This window comes from Megascapheus bottae, chromosome 17 (genome assembly GCF_031878675.1).
Source record: "Megascapheus bottae isolate mThoBot1 chromosome 17, mThoBot2.hap1, whole genome shotgun sequence".
Taxonomy (NCBI): Eukaryota; Metazoa; Chordata; class Mammalia; order Rodentia; family Geomyidae; genus Megascapheus; species Megascapheus bottae.
This window is the reverse complement of record NC_143525.1, coordinates 15,459,244-15,477,563: the sequence shown is the minus strand read 5'-3', so window position 1 is coordinate 15,477,563 and position 18,320 is coordinate 15,459,244. Positions and strand designations below refer to the sequence as shown.

At 42.6% G+C, this 18,320-nt stretch overlaps 1 protein-coding gene across 9 annotated transcripts in view; it reads right to left on the bottom strand.

Moving 5' to 3' along the window:
* Positions 1-1,527: 1,527 nt before the first annotated feature.
* Positions 1,528-18,320, bottom strand: part of Bptf (bromodomain PHD finger transcription factor) — a 118,386-nt gene continuing 101,593 nt past the window's right edge. For 5 of the 9 annotated variants that reach the window (XM_090349911.1, XM_090349902.1, XM_090349907.1 and 2 more), the window contains 6 exons: positions 16,998-17,329; positions 11,954-12,127; positions 11,072-11,264; positions 9,640-9,724; positions 4,257-4,443; positions 1,528-2,429 (listed from right to left, as the gene is read on the bottom strand). In XM_090349911.1, the coding sequence (XP_090206037.1) occupies positions 2,393-2,429; positions 4,257-4,443; positions 9,640-9,724; positions 11,072-11,264; positions 11,954-12,127; positions 16,998-17,329 (1,008 nt within the window). In that variant the 3' untranslated portion in view covers positions 1,528-2,392. The remainder of the gene's footprint in view (positions 2,430-4,256; positions 4,444-9,639; positions 9,725-11,071; positions 11,265-11,953; positions 12,128-16,997; positions 17,330-18,320) is intronic. The other 4 variants (XM_090349903.1, XM_090349909.1, XM_090349908.1 and 1 more) reach the window with 1 other exon arrangement.

Genomic DNA, 18,320 nt, shown 5'->3' with positions numbered 1-18,320 from the left:
AGGTACTTATGACAGAAATGTTTATTAAAGTCTTGATATTTATTAAAAACATAAAATGAACATCATTGTCTTTTTGTTCTCCTTTTCTGTGCTGACTCCTGGGTTTGAACTCAGGGCCATGAGCTTGTACTTGGCTTTTTCTGTTCAAGGCTCTTTCACTTGAGCCATGCCTCCAATTCTGGCTTTTTGCTGGTTAACTGGAGATAAAAGTCTCTGCCTGGGTTCCCTTCCAACCTTGATTCTTAGAACTCAACCTCTTGAGTAGCTAGGATTAACAGGTATGAGAGAACCAGTACCTGACTTCCTGAAGTTTTTTTTTCAATACATTTTGGCAATGCCAACAACTTCAGAAAATATAGCAACCAACCATCTAGTGTTTCATTAGAAACTGCACCAAATCCAATGTCAAAACCAATACTTTATTTTCCTAGGATGAAATGTCCTATTATTACATACAAAAAGAATTGCTGTTTTGTTTGCCACAATTTGTTAAAAAACATAGCAATCTATTGCCTGTGTTTATAGATATGAATAAATAGTACAGAAATACTGTGATGTGATGATTTGCCGAATCATTTAAAAATTCATTCAAATGTAGAATGCTTGCATCGGCACAGTACATAGAACATGTAACGTTAAAAAAAAAAAAGCTAAAAGGACAAGATAACCTGTATTTAACTACTTCCATGTTACTATTTTAGGCAAAAATGCTGTTTCCAGGTTTCTACACTGAGTAGAATGACATGTTGGTGTACAGAAGGAATGAAATGACTGCAGGAAAATCTGTGCACCTGAGCTTAGAGGAGGGAAGGGTGGAAGTGTAGCAACAGCTTGCTCTGAAGAAACCAAGAGCTGGGAAAGGTTTTGCATAGCAAGACAACATTAAACAGAAGGGGATGGGGAAATCCCAAAACTAGGCAAATTTCAGGACATGGAAAGGACAAAGCTAACATGAATTAGTGCAAAAAAGCTAGAAAAATCCTTGCAATGCTGCCTAATTCAACCGTGGCAGATCTGAGAGAAGCCATTCTCCTGGCACAGGAAAAACAAAACAAAACAACAACAACATAGAAGGATCAAACGCTTACAGGAAACACAAGTAGAGTAGTACACTTTTGTCCCCTGCTTTCCTGTTTTCCCAAAGCTTATGCTACTTTTCCTTATGTAGAGCAAACAGACAACAAAGGAACAAACACAACCAACCAACCGACAACAATTGACAGAGGTTAAGGGCATCTAACTGTGCCCGTCCTCTGTTGGAAGTAGCTGTCTGTAACTGGTCATCTGCCTGGAATCACAGAGAACAGAGGAAGAAGGCCTTTCTCATGGACACAGTCAACTGTGGAAAGGGATTAGCACCCTGGAGATTTCCCCTCACGAGCCGACAGTGGACTGGGAATCCTAAAACGGGGGTCACCACTGTCACGGAGAAACCCAGGTCCGACTGGAGCCTCTGCCTGTCCTGACCTGGAAGCCCCCGCCCCGCAAAGGCTCACAGATCATCATGAGTGCACAAAGACACCTCCATCTGTGGGAGAAAAAGTATCTCCATTTATTTCCATTCATATACATCCATAGTTGAATTTTAATACAAAAAGAAAAAAATTAGAATCTGACAAATGTTTACAAACAAGATACCTTCAAATAGATTTTGCTCCTTTTAGCCTGGTGCGGAGTGAATGTCGGACTGTACTGGGGTGCTCAAGGCGTCAGTCTGTAGTTGAGGACTACTCAGCTCAACCTCTCCTCGAGCTCAATTTTTGTCTACCATGAACAGTAACTCATTGTTGATTCCCAGGTGTGTGTGCACATGTGTACATAGCAGCTCCTTTCATAGAAAGAAAAGACATCTAGAGGTTGTCTGGAACTTTACCTACAGGAGTCATGATAAGATACAGGATGGATCGCATGGAACCAGGGCTGGATTTTATAAGAAAAAATAATTAGCTGACAAATGAGGGCAGCAATAAAAAAGCGTCTTTTTTTGCAACAATAAATAAATACAGTCAAAAGTTTTCTGTGAGACTAAACCAGCTTCTTCACTGAAGAGCAGACGTGGCATCTCCATGGAGTTTCACGTGACCCCATAGTCTTTTTTTTTTTCTTGCTTTTTCTTTTTTTTTTTTTCAATAAACAAAGTTTTCCTGCTTCTGCCACAATAGTAAAACCATTTGATCTTGACAAGATAATGGTGTCGTTGACTTTGCTTTTTCCCTTGTCCCTTGGACAAAATTGGCCAAGAATATAATTGGGCTGTTATGACCAATAAAAAACGAAGTTTAGGTCATGTCTTGTCAGGATAACCTGACTAAAAACATCTGGCTCCTTAATTTAAAATCATTCAGACAACCAGATTCTTGCTGTGTTTTATGTTAGGTTAACATGTTGAACTTTAGGAGGCTGAAGACTGCAGTTTGTTGTTATGAGACCTACAGAATACAGAAAAAAGGCAATCATTAAATGCCCTTCTGTTTCAGAAACAATGATGCTTTCTAGGGCGCCACTCATGGATGCCATGTGGAACAATATGGGGGAGCACACTCCTGTACTCATTCTTGGCAAACAGTAGAGAACAATTAAGAAATCTTAAATTAGCAAAACTTTTCACTGTACAATAAACATGATAACTCATTGGAAAAAGTCAACATTTTAAAACTACACACACACACACACACACACACACGAAAACTACCTAAGAATAAGTAGGTAGAAATGTGTCCTAGGCAGTCCTCTGGGATTGAGGGTACATTTAGCAGCACAAAGCCCTAGTGTCAGTGTCCATGGAGAGAGAAAGAGGGAGGGGAGAAGGAGAAAGGACAAGGAGAGAGGAAGGAGGAGGGAAGACCTTGACTGCAATGAGTTAATAGGCTGGATAGTTTTATACACTTGGCAAAGTTTACTATTGCGGTTCTTTATGCTGCCTGTTTTTCTTCCTTCCTTGCATATAGTTGGAGATTCCTTTAACAGAAGGTAACTGGATACTTGCCTTTTAGTTAAGTAAACTGACACAAAAAATAGTTCTTGGTAATGACTTATCTTTCTTGCTTTAGAACAAGGAAGACAAAATACCCTGAAGTTTTTTTTTTTTTTTTTGCCAGTCCTAGGGCTTGAACTCAGGGCCTGGGCACTGCCCCTGAGCTTCTTTTGCTCAAGGCTAGCACTCTACCACTTGGGCCACTTCTGGCCTTTTCAGTTTATGTGGTACTGGGAATCAAAACCCAGGGCCTCATGCATTTTGTGTAAGCACTCTACCACTAAGCCACATTTCCAGGACCCCACTAAAGATTTTCTCTGGAGAAAAGGTCTTAAGTAGAACATTCTTTTTTACAGTGCTAAGGATGAGACCTAGAAGCTGCTCAACACGCTGAGGAAGCACTGGTCATATACCTCCAGCCTGGATGTTCTTCTAGTTGGTGTGGCATCAAGAATTCACCAGATAATATGGAGATGTGCAGGCACCAACACAGCCACAAATTCCTGGGGATGGTCCAGCTGAGGCTAGTGTATGGGGCACCGTGAAAAATGAGTCTCAAGGCTACAGGCGGCAGTTATCCCAGGAAAGGAAAGCAGGGTTCCATAGAAAGGAAGGAAGCCATGTGCTTGAGATGGGGGATGGAAGTGAGATTCAGAAACTTGATAAAATGCTTGTTCAATTAAGAAAAAAAAATCTGTCCCTATCCTCGTAGTATGTAATAATCTAATATTGATTTATTATTATTATTATTATTATTATTATTATTATTATGCCAGTCCTGGGTCTTGAACTCAGGGCCTGGGCACAGTCCTTGGATACTTTTGCTCAAGGCTAGAGCTCTGCCACTTGAGTCACAGCGTTACTTCCAACCTTTTCTGTATATGTGGTGGTATACAGGAATCGAACCCAGGGCTTCATGAATGCTAGGTGAGCACTCTACCACTAGGCTATACTCCTGGCTCCTATTATTTATTTATTTTTGTCTGTCATGGGGCTTGAACTCTGGGCCTGGGAACTGTTTGTGAGCTCTTCAGCTCAAGGCTAGCGCCTTACCCCTGGCGCGCAGCCCCACTTCCTGTTTTCTGGTGATTAACTGCAGATAAAGAGTTTCATGTTCTTTACTGCCCAGGCTGGCTTTGAACCATGTTCCTCAGATCTCAGCCTCCTGAGTAGTTAGGATTACAGACTGATTTTTTATTTTAAGGTTCACACAGGCTGCATAAGCTGCAGGGATGGATTCCTGTGGGGTGAGTCCTGCAGAACCTGGAGCATATCTGCTTACCTGCTCGCCTTGAATCCTTTCAACTTCTGTACAAAGAATGATTCGAGAACTTCTGCACATTGGTAAAAAGGGGAGTCACTTGGATTGTAGTAACGGCAATTATCAAAAATTTTGGTCATGTCAGCCACAAATTCAGTCAGCTTTTCGTAATATCGTCTTTGCACTCTTTCTTCCATGGTGGCAAGGTCTTAAAAATATAAAAGGAAAAAGAATCCTAAAGTCTTAAGATGTTCCCACTGTAAATGAATGTATTCTGTATTCTGACTAGAAAACAGATTTACTGCTAAAACAAGTGTGGATTCGAGCTGCTTTATCCTGGAGACTTTTGCAATTTACAAAGCACATTCTAACACTTTCCCAATTTTGTCTTGGATTGGGTTCTACACAAACCTCCCGAGTGCTGTGAAGATTCTTTTGCTTTTAATTACAGAGAAGAGCTCATAACTGTAGTGTATGTACATAGAGAAGGTGCCAGTCCAGAATATGAACAAATCGTTTTACAATCCGTGATAGACTTTAATTACATGGTCTTGTCTTTTTATTCATTTTTATAGTTATCTTCTGTTTGGTACATACTAACTTACCCATTCATGGTGGGAAAGAGAGTAGATGATAGGAATAAATACAATGGTATGAAGTACTAAAATACAGATAAGAGGCAGGCAAAGCCAGCACTATTACGTGGTAGCTGCCAGTTCCTGGCATACAGTAAGTGATGGATTTGCTGAAGGCTTAAGATGCCTGGTGGCTGTGGGCTTCTGGGTAGTTTCAGGAAAGAAGGCTGGTCGCCAGAAAGGCAAAGTTCTGACTAGAGGACTGGAACTTTCAGTTCCACCGTCTAACCTCTGAGAAGGAGAAAGGGAGGGGAAGCTCATCACTAATGACCGCCGCTGTACTAAATCATGGCTATGTAAGAAGCAACTTATAAGTCTATATAGCCAGGCCTCAAAGGTGGGGCTGGAGGCCTAGCTCTGATGATAGAGTTCCAGCCAATGAGGAAGCATCAGATACTGATGTTTAAGTCTCAGTCTCTGGGGAAACACACACACACACACACACACACACACACACACACAATGTATGTCAAAGTCTCAGTTTCAGGAGCTTATAGGTAGCTAAAGATGTGAAAGTTCCTGGAAGATGGTAAAACCCTTTCCCTAGCTTTTGTTCTGTGCATCCTTTCATCTGTAAACATTAAAATATCACCATTTTTCTTTTTCCTTCATTTCTACCTTTTTGTTGGGTGGGGTCATAGGGCTTGAAGTAGGCCTGCATGCTCTCTCTGACCTCTTCAGCTCAAGTCTATCACCGTACCCTTAGACCTGGGCACTGTCTCTGAGCAATTCAGCTCAAAGGTATCACCCTACCCTTGGGCCAAGCCCCATTTACCGTTTTCTAGAGGGTAACTGGAGATAAAAGTCTCAGGTACTAAAAAAAAAAAGTCTCAGGTACTTTTGTGCCCAGGCTGGCTTTGAGCCTTAATCCTCAAAACACAGCCTCCAGAGTAGCTAGTCTTATAGGCGTGAGCCACAACACCCAGGTTGTTTTGAAACCATTTCTGTAGCAATATTGGAGTTTAAACTCAAGGCCTTCACTTACTAGGCCAGCACTATCCTTCTATCCTTCTAGCCCTTTTTCTGCATCAATTATTAGTGTGTGTGCTGGTCCTGAGCCTTGCAGGGCCTAGGTAGTATCCCTAATTTTTTTTTGGTGGATAGTGGGGCTTGAACTCTGGCTTTTTCTGTGTATGTGGTACTAAGGAATTGAACCCAAGGCTTTGTGCATGCTAGGCAAGCACTCTACCACTAGGCCACGCTGCTGGCCCAAGAAATTCTAATTCTAACATATTTTTTCCTAAGAAATAAACAAATACTGGTAGATGTATGAACAAAGTTAATGCTATGTTGAATATATGAGCAAAAACTATACACAAATAACAACAGAAATAAATTAATGGAGAGAGGGAAATCAATTAATTTTTATTTTATTTAATAAAAACAATGTTTGTCAGGTCCCAATATCTCATGCCTGTAATCTTAGCTGTTTAAGAGGCTGAGATCTGAGTCCATACTGATGATATTCTGCGTAGATATGTCTGTGAGAATCTACTTCCCAAACAACTAACAAAAAAACTAACTGGAGGGCCGGGAGTTTGGCCTAGTGGTAGAGTGCTTGCCTAGCATGCACGAAGACCCTGGTTCAATTCCTCAGTACCCCATATACATAGCAAAAAAAGCTGGAAGTGGTGCTGAGGGTGAAGTGGTAGAGTGCTAGCCTTGAGAAAGTCCAAGGACAGTGCTCAGGCCCCGAGCTCAAGCCCAGGACTGGCAAAAAAAAAAAAAAAAAAAACCTAACTGGAGGTGTGGTTTAAGTAGTAAATCACCAGCTGAGCAAGCAAACTAAGTGAGTGTGAAGCTCCTAGCCATATATATATATATATATATATATATATATATATATATATATATATATTTTTTTTTTTTTTTTTTTTTTTTTGCCAGTCCTGGGCCATGAACTCAGGGCTTGAGCATTGTCCTTGGACTTTCTCAAGGCTAGAGCTCTACCACTTGAGCAACAGCACCAATTCCAGCTTTTTTCTATGTATGTGGTACCAAGGAATGGAACTTGAGTCTTCATGCATGCTAAGCAAGCAAGCACTCTACCCCTTGAACTCAGAGCCTGGGCACTGTCCTGAGTTTCTTTTGCTCAAGGCTAGCACTTTACCACTTGAGCCACATTGCCACTTCTGGCTGTTAGTTATTTTTAATCAGTAGAATTTATTACTTTAATAGTAATAGTAAAAAAGGGAACTACATAAATCTAAAATACGTGCAATGCTTTACTTGTTTAATCTTTAAAACCAGAGGCACAGAAGTAACAATTCAGTCCCTTGACTGAAAATGATGTTTCAGGCAAGGACAGTCCTGTATAACAGTGTGGTACTTTAAGAGTACATGCCAGGGATGGGAGTTTGGCCTAGTGGTAGAGTGCTTCCCTAGCATGCTACATACATACATACTACATACATAGAAAAAAGCTGGAAGTGGTGCAGAGGCTCAGGTGGTAGAGCTCTAGCCTTGAGAAAGTCCAAGGACAGTGTTTAGGCCCTGAGCTCAACCCCAGGACTGGCAAAGAAAAAAAAAAAAGAGTACATACCAGGCTGGGAGTATGGCCTGGTGGTAAAGTGTTTGTCTAGCATGCATGAAGCCCTGGGTTCCATTCCTCAGTACCACATATACAGAAAAAGCTGGTGGTGCTGTGGCTCAAGTGGTAGAATGCTAGTCTTGAGAAAGCTCAAGGACAATGCCTAGCACTTGAGTTCAAGTCCTAGAACTGGCAAAAAAAAAAAAAAAAAAGGACAGAGAGAGAGAGAGAGAGAGAGAGAGAGAGAGAGAGAGAGAGAGAGAGAGAGAGAGAGAGAGAGAGCGAGCGCGCGAGCACGAGCATTTACCTTGTCATTAAACTACACATGACTGCATGACTGTGTGTGTGTGCGTTTTGTTTGCAAGCACTTTACCAGTACCCAAACTCTAGGTCCTGACTGTGTGTGTGTGTGTGTGTGTGTGTGTGTGTGTGTGGTGGGGGGGGGGGGGTGTTCTTGCGGGTTATGGGTCTTGAACTTGGCCTGAGCACTGTCCCTGAGCTCTTCAGCTCATGATTACCATCCTACCTCTGGGCCTGGGTGCTGTTCCTGAACTCTTCAGCTCAAGGCTACTGCACTACCCTTGAGCCAAGCCCTATGGCCCATTTTCTAGAGGTTAATTGGAGATAAGAGCCTCAGGTTCTTTTGTGCCGGGCTGGCTTTGAACCTTGATCCTCAGATCTCAGCCTTCTGAGTAGCTAGTTTATAGATGTGAGCCACCACACCTGGCTGTGTGTGTTTTTTTGGAGGCAGTTTCAATCATGCCCTTTAGTTTTTCTCCCCCCTATCCCCTTTTTTTTCCTTAGTCCTGAGGCTTGGACTCTACCTGAGGCAATCACTCTAACACTAGGCCAAATTCCTGGCTCCCTGTCCCTGAATTTCCTTTGCTTAAGGCTAGTGCTTTACCACTTGAGTCACAACTCCAGTCTTGGATTTCCTTTTGGCCAGTCTTGGGGCTTGAACTCAAGAGTCTCATGGACTTTCCTATGTTGGCTTTGAACTGCATGTAGTCCTCAGATCTCAGCTTCCTGAGTAGCTAGGATTACAGGTTTGAGCCAATGGTACCTGGTGAATTTTTCTTCTTTCCCTTCTCTTCTAAGTTGCCATCAAACACAAATCTCCCTATTGGGCACTGATAGATTATACCTATAATCCTACCTACTCAGGAGATCTGAGGATCATATTTCAAAGCCAGTCTGGTTGGATATATCTATGAGACTCTTATCTCCCATCAACCAGCAAAAAGCCAGAAGTGGAGGTGTGGATCAAGTAGCTAAAGGAGATGATCAATGTGTCCCTTAGCTTCAATTCTCAGGCTTCCTCCCCACCTCATGCACCAGTCCCTCCTGCCCAAAACAAACAAACACAAAAACAACTCATACAAACACTTGTAGATAGTCATCTTTCCATCCCTCCCCCCCCCCCCGCCCTGAGTCCTGGGGCTTGAACTCAGGGCTTGAACACTCATTGTCCCTGAGTTTCTTTTGTTTATGGCCAGCACCCTACCATTTGAGCCATGGTACCACTTTCAGCTTTTTCCTGTTTATGTGGTACTGAGGAATGGAACTCAGGGCTTCAGGCATGCTAGGCAAGCACTCTTCCACTAGCTGCTAGTCAGCTTACTGTGATCAGTTATACCACTGTTTTCCTCTGGGAAATGAATATATATAGCTTTATTCTATATTGAGGAAGAAGTGACAGGGAGGAGATCCACTGACTTCATTCTTTTATACAGCTGTATAATATGTCATTCAGATATTACTGTGTCTTAGCTACTCCTTTATTTATGGCTACTTCATTCCCACCATTATGTTACCTTGAATACATACTGTGGCCCCGTGAATCCTAAGGAATGAAACTGCTTGGCTTAGAGCATGCACTCTTGAGCTCCTTTCCACAGTGACCATACTAACACATACTTCTACTAGTCTGATCAAAATATCCTCATGGTATATATCAATTTTTTTTTTTTTTGCCAGTCCTGGGGCTTGAACTCAGGGAATAGGCATTGTCCTCAGACACTTTTTGCTCAAGGATAGCACTCTGCCACTTGAGCCACAGTGCCACTTCTGGCTTTTTCTGTGTATATGGTACGGAGGAATTGAACCCAGGGCTTTGTGCGTGGTAGGCGAGCATTCTACCACTAGGCTATGCTCTGGGCCCATGGTGTATCAATTTCCTGGGGGATAAAATACCTCTTGAGACTTCTCAAAAAGATCATATTCAGCTCAAAGTACTTACCCATTGGCTCCTTAATGACACCATAATAATCTGGTGCATCATTAGGGTCTACCGGTTCAAGGAAAGGCCAAGCCATCTTATGGGCCTATAATAAAACAGACATGCCATCACTGTGAGAAATATGAATTCTAGGATGAGGCTGATGGTGGACATTTGTATATATTTACAGAAATCATGGACGTGGAGACATCCTCACAAGCCTCTCCTTGTGGAGTTAATGTATGTCCCCCAATGCTTTTAGAAAACAAAATAATTTCAATTTCTCTCATCTGTTATCTAATCAATATACATTGATTAGCTCCAAAAGTCAGTTTTGCATGTGAGGACAGACTCTGTGCTGGGGGAGACTGTTCAAGGATGCTGGAGTGGAGGTGGGGTGTGGGTGTGCTTAGGACTTGTGAGGTCTGTTCTGCTTGTGTGTGACAACCTGCCGGCTGAGTGTTGCTGGCACTGCCTTGCTTTTGAGAAGCTGGGGTGGACGGGTTCATAGTGTGCAACAGTTACCCCGGCTGTAATGAGGTGGCAGTGACATGAAGTTAAACAACACTAAGCCACGGTGAATTCTGATTCTCTTTCCAGTTCTTCTAGTTCTCATGTTTCCGATTACAACAGGAGGAAAAAGTTCCAATCTAGTGCAAACAATGCCTAGCCCCTTAAGTTTTTAACAAAGGGGTGAATGAGTAGTCTTTAAATCTATGGTTTTCCAATCTGTGCCTTAAGATAAAGTCTTCTTTTATTTTTTTCCTTTTTTGGGGGGGGGGGTGGGCCGTGGGGCTTGAACTCAGGTACTGGGCACTGTCCCTGAGCTTTTTCCCTCAAGCTAGTGCTTGTACTACTTTGAGCCATAATGCCACTTCTAGTTTTCTGGGGGTTGTTGGAAATAAAGAGAATCATGGACTTTCCTGCCAGGTCTGACTTTTAACTGCGATGCTCAGATCTCAGCTTCCTGAGTAACTAGGATTATAGGCATGAACACTTGGCTTAAAGTTTTGTTTTTTGTTTTTCCCATTCCTGGGGCTTGAACTCAAGTCCTGGATACTGTCCTTGAGCTTTCTCAAGGCTAGGGCTCTACCACTTGAGCCACAGCACCATTTCTAACTTTTTTCTACATATGTAATACCAAGGAATCGAACCTCGGCCTTCCTGCATGCTAGGCAAGCACTCTACCACTAGGCCAAATTCCTGGCTGCTGGCTTAAAGTTTTAACAGTTAAAAGTAAGTAAAAACCAGTGAGGCACTTTAAGTGAGAAATGAGGTAAACAGCCGTGGAAGTGGCATGTAAATCTGGTAATCCTTGCAGAGTGTGGAGGATTCCAGTGTGTCACGACCTCCCCCTAAAAGCTGAGAGGCTGCCAGTAACGACATGCTCCATGATGGGAAGTTCCAATGCTACACATGTGGCATTGTCACTGTGCCCTCCGAGGGGTTTTACCTGCAAGGAACGTAGCACCCTCTTCAAGCCCTCATAATCTTTCTCTGTCAGTGGTGTGAGCACAGTCATGGCGTCTTCTGTGGATTGGCACTGTGGACAGACATACTCATCAATGAGCTCTGCCTCACTCTGCAAGATGCCAACGCAGCGCCCGTGGTACCAGTTCTGACACCGATCACAGCCAATGTAAAATCTGGAAGATCCAAAACGGAAGTGAGCTCCAAGCAGGTGGGGTAACACTGCACGTCATAATTTACTTTTATAAATAACAAAACATGCAAATTTAGTAAGCCCCAGTATATAAAACTTTAGTATTAGGATCTTATTTTAATATTCTTGAGGTTGACAATGCAACGTGTCTATTTAGCACTTTTGAAGTAAAAAATAAGCAGTAAAAGTTTATTGGATTTGAAGAAAAATGTAAGTCATTAATTTTAAAGCCCCAAACAAAATAGAGCCAAAAATTTTCAATGAATACCATCTCAAGTGGGAGTTCAAAATCCTGGAAGCTGACAGCAACATTTCAAAGTTTTTACCCAATTAGTGTTTTTCTCTCTTACAATTAAGTGCCATTTCAAACACTAAGTCCAAATAAGACTATTTTAATCTCATTAATTTCTACATTACATATTGAGGAATCAATTCTACTATTAAACCACATTTCCCCCAATGTGTCGCAAGCATTCAGTATGAGGCAACATAAATTCTGAAGGGTAGGTAAAGAGGGAAAAAGAGAAAAAAAAATTGGAAAAGAATTTGTAATGTAAGTGTATAATATATGCAGAAAAAGATCTTGCTTCTTATTTTAAAATAAATAAGTAAACCAATCAGAGCAATGTGGCTTCCTACATTATTAAATATGATGCTCTTATCAGAACTCACTGTGACTCATCATAAGGTGTTCTGCAGATACAGTACAATTCCTCACTGCTGCCCTCTTGTGCCCGTTTACAATCATTACAGATGTACACATCCATTTTCTTAGCCTCCTTTTCTGTGATGCCAACACATTCTCCATGATACCAGTTAGTACAAAGATCACAGCCAATATAGAACCTAAAAGTATTCACAATGAAAATGACAATGTAATTGTCATTTTGAGCTGCATGGTACTTAAATCTGTCTTTCCTACCCTGATTCTCTTTCTTATAGGATAATTTCTGCAATGAGTCGCCTAAATATCCTGACTCCAACCATTCTACTAGTGGCAAACTCAGTATCTGATGCTGTGTCAAGTGTAGAAACATAAAGTCACTCACATTGATTTCAACAAACACACTGTTGTGTGAAATATGGGTGTTTAAAAACATACTGGAGTTTTAAAAAAAATGAGACACTGATGGTAATGGCTTCCTCTTAATGAATGTGTGCAAAAGTGTAACAGGCGCAGAAACCAGAGCCAAAGAACCAAGACTTACATCTGTCAAACCTATGCCACAGAAGCCATTCCAATAGCAAGGCTGCTTCTCAGATAGGTTTGAAAATGTATCTCACAACTTCAACTTGATAAAAGAAGAGAAAACCAAAAACAAAGCAAAGCGCAAACACCAAGTAAAAGTAACACCACAAGGAACATGCAGGTCCATCCAGAGGTGGAGAAGTGGTCAGATGGGAGGTGAAGAATGAAAAGGAACGAGGTACCAAGTTTTCTATGCTTATAAGCAGCCAGGTATGACCTAATGAAAATCACCTCATAGTGGATGAGGGAATGGGCAGGATGTTCAGTTAGTGTGTGTGGCTAATGGGGAGAGGCCAGGATAATCAACTGGATAGGAGATGGGAAGGACTGCTCAGAGTCAAAAGCAAGGGCACATCATGGGAAGAATGATAAAGGCATGGTTCTCCCAGAGGTGAGGCTGTGGGACTACACAACAGCCCTCAAGGTTTCTGTGACACTAGCACCTTAGTAGTGGGGCCTTAGTGTTAACAGCCTGCCAGTGATACCTTTCACTCTGAAGGAATGAGTCCAAATGATCTGACTCAGGGGGTAATACCTGCCTGTGTGTGTATCCAATTAATTCTCTCCTTGGAATTCTGACTCTTATTTATGTACTTGCTAATCTCTGCCTGGACAGGGAGGGGGAACTTCTGAGGTATTTTGCTGTGGTCTCTTCATAGTGGCTGGTGAGCTGTGTGTACTGGAAGTTAGGGCAGGACATGAATTTCCCTTTTTAGCTACTCTTCCTAGATTCTTCCACCTAGGCTGGCTTGGTATGAGAGACTATGAAGTACTACTGAAACCCAGCAAATTACTTCAGCTACAACTGGGAGTGGATGAAACTGGTAGGCTGGAATGGCAAACTGAAAAAGTATGATATATCCACAAAATAATGAGGCAACCTCAACATGAGCACAGGTACATGTGTGCCTCATTTTACACAACTCAGGCTTTCCAAAAAAGTTTGTGCAAAATGAATTTCTGTGATTTGAACACTTGAAAGAATTGAGGCCAAAGAACCCCAAAGCAGCTCTTTCACAGAAAGGAATGCATGCTCTTTTTGTCCCAGGAATGACTTAGTGTGTTGCTTAAGTGAGGCACACGGTAGCAGACCACGTCAGACCACGTCAGTGGACAGGCTCCACTTTCACACTATGTACAATGTTGACTGTGGGAAGACGATGAAACGGGAAGAGCTGATGCGTGTTTAACACAGTGAACTGACCAGCAAAACTTTCATCAGGCATTTACAAACAAGTTATAACTTAGACAGTGTCACCAGAGTAATTTCTTAAGAGATTACAATTTTCTTTTATAAATCAATTAGACCCCTTAACTAAATAGACATTAAATATTTCTATTGCTAAACATTTTCCTTCTTTCCTTTTTGGAGACAGGGTGTCATTATGTAGCCTAGACTGGCTTTGAACTCTTGCTCTTCCTGCTCCAGCTTCCCAACTGCTAGGAACAGTTGTGCACCACTGTGACTGGCTCTAAATTATTTTCAATTTGTACCAGTATGGGGCTTGAACTTGGGGCCTTGCATTCTCACTTGGCTTTTTTGCTTAAGGTCAGCACTTGAGCCACACCTCCACATTTTTTGCCTCACAGACTTCCCTGCCCAGAATGGTTTAGAACCATCATCCCCAGTCTCAGCTTCCTGAGTAACTGAGAGGCAAGAATCACCAGCATCTGGCTAAAAGACTTTTTGTGTGTATGCTGGTACTAAAGCTTGAACTCAAAAGTCTAGGTACTGTCCCTTAGCTTTTCTGCTGAGGTAGAAGCTCTATCACTTAAGGCACAGATCCTTTTCTGATTTGTGCGTGTGCCTGTGTGCTTGCGTGTGTGAGCTGAGGGCCCACGCTGTCCCAGAGCATTTTTGCTCAAGGCCAGCATTCAATAGCTCCAAGCACAGTTCCACTAATGGCTTCTTGGTGGTTAACTGGAATTACAAACTTGTCTGGTAGAGCTGGCTTTGAATCATGATCCTCAAATCTCAGCCTCCTGAGTAGCTAGGATTATAGGTGTTAGCCACCAGCACCCAGCTCACATCTGGCATTCTTCGGTGGTTAGCTGAAGATTCTCATAGATTTTCCTTCCTGGGCTGGCTTTGAACTGTGATTCTCAGATCTAAGCCTCCTGAGCAGCTAGGATTATATGTGTGAATTAATGATGCTGGCTAAATGATTTTTTTTCCCTGCCCGGGGACTTTGAAACTTAGGGACAGGGCACAGGCTCTGAGCTTTTGCACTAAGGATACCATTCTAGCACTTGAGCAACAGCTCTACTTCCAGTTGTTGTTGTGTGTGTGTGTGTGTGTGTGTGTGTGTGTGTGTGTGTGTGTGTGTGTGTCTCTTGCCTCACATCCACTTTCCTGTCTGGGTTGGCTCAAACAGAGATCCTCAAATCTAAGCCTCCTGTGTAACAAGATTATAGGTTCAGGTGATAATTTCTTCATTTTTTCTTTCCTTCCTTTCCCCTCCCCCCCACCTTTATGGGTAATGAGGCTTGAACTCAGCTTAGGTGCTGTCCCTGAGCTCTTCAGTCCAAGGCTACTGCCCTACCCTTAAGCCAAGCCTCACTTCCCCTTTTCTAGATTCTTTTGTGCCGGGCTGACTTTGAACTTGATCCTCAGATTTCAGCCTCCAGAGTAGCTAGGATTATAGGCATGAGCCACCTGCCCAACTGAAATTTCTTTTTATCAAGTGCCAGTCTTGGCAGCTGAACTAAGGGCTTGAGTGCTGATCCTGAGCTTTTTTGCTTATGGCTAGCACTTTGCTACTACTTGAGATACAGCTGTGCTTTTGGCTTTTTTTTTTTTTGCCAGTCCTGGGCTTAAGCTCAGGGCCTGAGCACTGTCCTTGGATTTTTCTTAAGGCTAGAACTCTACCACTTGAGCCTCAGCACTACTTCTGGCTTTTTCCAAGTATGTGGTACCAAGGAATTGAACCCGGGTCGTCATGCATGCTAGGCAAGCACTTTGGTTACCACTAGGCCAAACTCCCGGCCCCACTTCTGGCTTTTTGATGGTCAACTGGTGAAATGTCTCATGGGCTTTCCTGCGCACCTGGTATCCCACCGAAATCTACAGACCTTGGCCTCCTGATTAGCTAGGGTTACAGGCATGAGCCACTGGTGACTGGTTTTGTTTTGCCAGTCCTGGGGCTTGAAGTTAGGGCCTGGGCACTATCCCTAAACTTCTTTTGTTCAAGGCTAGCACTCTACCACTTGAACCACAGTGCCACTTCTGACCTTTTGTTTATGTGGTATTGAAGAATTGAACCCAGGGCTTCATGCAAGCTAGGTAAGCATTCTACCACTAAGCTACATTCCCAGACCCACTAATGATTTTTTTTTTAAAGCAAAGTCTAATAATCTTTATAGTACTTTAAAAAAATGTACCATGGTTACTTGTGGCTTGGAAAACTAGGCCAACAAGTAGTATAGTGGTGCAAAATCCCAGCACCTGGGAGGCCAAGGCAGGATTGTAATAAGTTCAAGGCTAGCTTGGTTACATAGCAAGTCCCTGCCTCAAGGGAAAAAAAAAAGTAGTGTACAATTAATGTCCACAAATACTTAGTTGAATGATAGTAATGACCAAAATGTAAAACAGTAAAGACTTATCTCTAAAATCTCATTTACCAAAGACACAACTGTCAAAAACAGCTTCTAGCTGCCATAGTTATCAATTTTTTATTTTGTTGGCCATGGGGCTTGGACTCAGCTTGGACGCTGTCCCTGAGCTCTTTTGCTCAAGACTAGCGCTCTACCATTTGAGCCACAGCTCCACTTCCAGGTTCCTGGTAGTTAATTGGAGATTAAAGTTTCATCAGCATTTTCTTCCTAGGTTGGCTTCAAACCATAATCCTCAGATCTCAGCCTCCTGAGTAGATAGGATTGTAGGCATGAGCCACTGGCACCCAGTTATCAAATTTTGAGTCTTACAATTGAAGAAGGTAAAAGGAACATTTTTTTAAAGAAAATATTTTTCTGGCTTTTGTTCCATGTAATGGGAACTTTTAACAAAAACGTTAAGTTTTTGTATCCCAATGTAAAAAAACAAGAATTGTTTAAAATAAGACCCAGAACTATTCAAATTTGAGGCAGCTTGTGCCACTCACAGGCAGGTAGGGTCTGAGTTCTGGGTTCTGGGCTCTGGCGATGGCAGTACCAGGCTCTTCGTATGGGGATGGAGGGCCAGCAATGCTGCCAGATCTGGAGTGGCCCAGAAAGCACAGGAGAAAGAAAAGGAGCACCAGAAAGCTGGTTTTTGACAGGAAAGAATACGCCAAAGGACAAAGACTGCGAACCTGTGAAATAGCACTTTACTTCCAGTGCAAGGCTGAGAATACCACCTGCACCAGAGATGGAACTTTATTACCCTCACAACAGTCGTCATTTACACTGTCACCAGTACATGCCTTTCCTACAACTGTCAATTTAACAGCTAAACTTAAAATAAACTAGAGCTCAAAAAACTCTACTCACTTAGATTCATCATAAGGCGTTTTACAGATACAATAAAGCTTTGTGTCCTTCTTAGTTTCCTTTGAGGTAGTAGAGATCACTTTCTTTTTCTTGGACTTTGAGTTTGAGTCTTTCTCCTCCTCCCGCTTCCTCTTCTGGGAAGCCCCAGGCAGCGGGGGTGTGGGGAGGCCTGGGGACTGCAGTGTGGGGACAGTGGGAGGCGAAGGTGAAGGAGGTGTGGGGGTTGGTGCCGTCACCACCACAGGGGGACAGGGGGCTGCTACTGCACTGGCCTGCGCCACCTGCACCATGTCTTTCTCCTTCTTCATTTTCAGGTCTTTCCTCAGCTCTTCCTGTTGGTTAGAGACACAAGGCAAGAAGATGGTAAGAATCACTTCAGTGTACGACCTGGACAGTTCAGTCTGATGTGAGAAGGGTTTTGTTTTGGGGCCAGTCCTAAGATGCTGAAGTTGTTTAGTTTTTGTGCTTTAGGCTAATGCTCTACCTCTTGAGCCAGAGCTCCATTTCTGGCTTTAATTCATCAGAGAGAAGGACTTTCCTGCCTGGGCTGGCTTCGAACCTTGACCCTCAGATCTTAGCCTCCTGAGTAGCTAGAATTTCAAGTGTGAACTGCTGGCATATGGCTTCTGATGTGACAGTTCTGGGAACAGCAAACAAGTATTTTTGCACTGTGTCTTAAGTCCAATTTCAACAATCAGACATGGAAAAGGATCATGCACGGAGAAGGCCCGGTGTGAAAGACAGTTCCTTCCAGCTGGAGCCTATCTTGACCTGACCTGGCCATGTCAGAGGCTGCTTAGGGTGGGATTCTAAGTGTCCTCATCACTATATATCTTTCCCCATCTTGTCTTTACAGGGATACTGTAATGAAGTGAGTAGGAGTTTCAAAGGTGGTATGACCAACACAAAGTAAAACTAGAGGCAGATTTGCCTTGAGTTTTTGCCATAAATTTAAATGGAAAATAACTGAGGCAGAAAGGGGCTGGAGGGTAACCATGTGATGCCTAGCAGGCACAAATAAACCATGAGGTTTTTTTTTTTTTTTAAGCCAGGCACAATGGCTCATGTCTATAATCCTAGCTACTTGGGAGACAGAGATTAGGAAAGAGGTTATAGTAGAAGTTCAAGGCCTACCCACACAAAAAGTTTGACACCTCAGTCTAAACTAATAACAACAGGTCCTGTTATCTGCAGTCCTAGGGCTTGAACTCAGGGTCTGAGCATTGTTGTTGGGTTTTCTTCAATGCTAGCAATTTACCACTTGAGCCACAGTACCACTTTCGGTTTTTCTATGTATGTGGTACTAAGGAATCAAATCCAGGT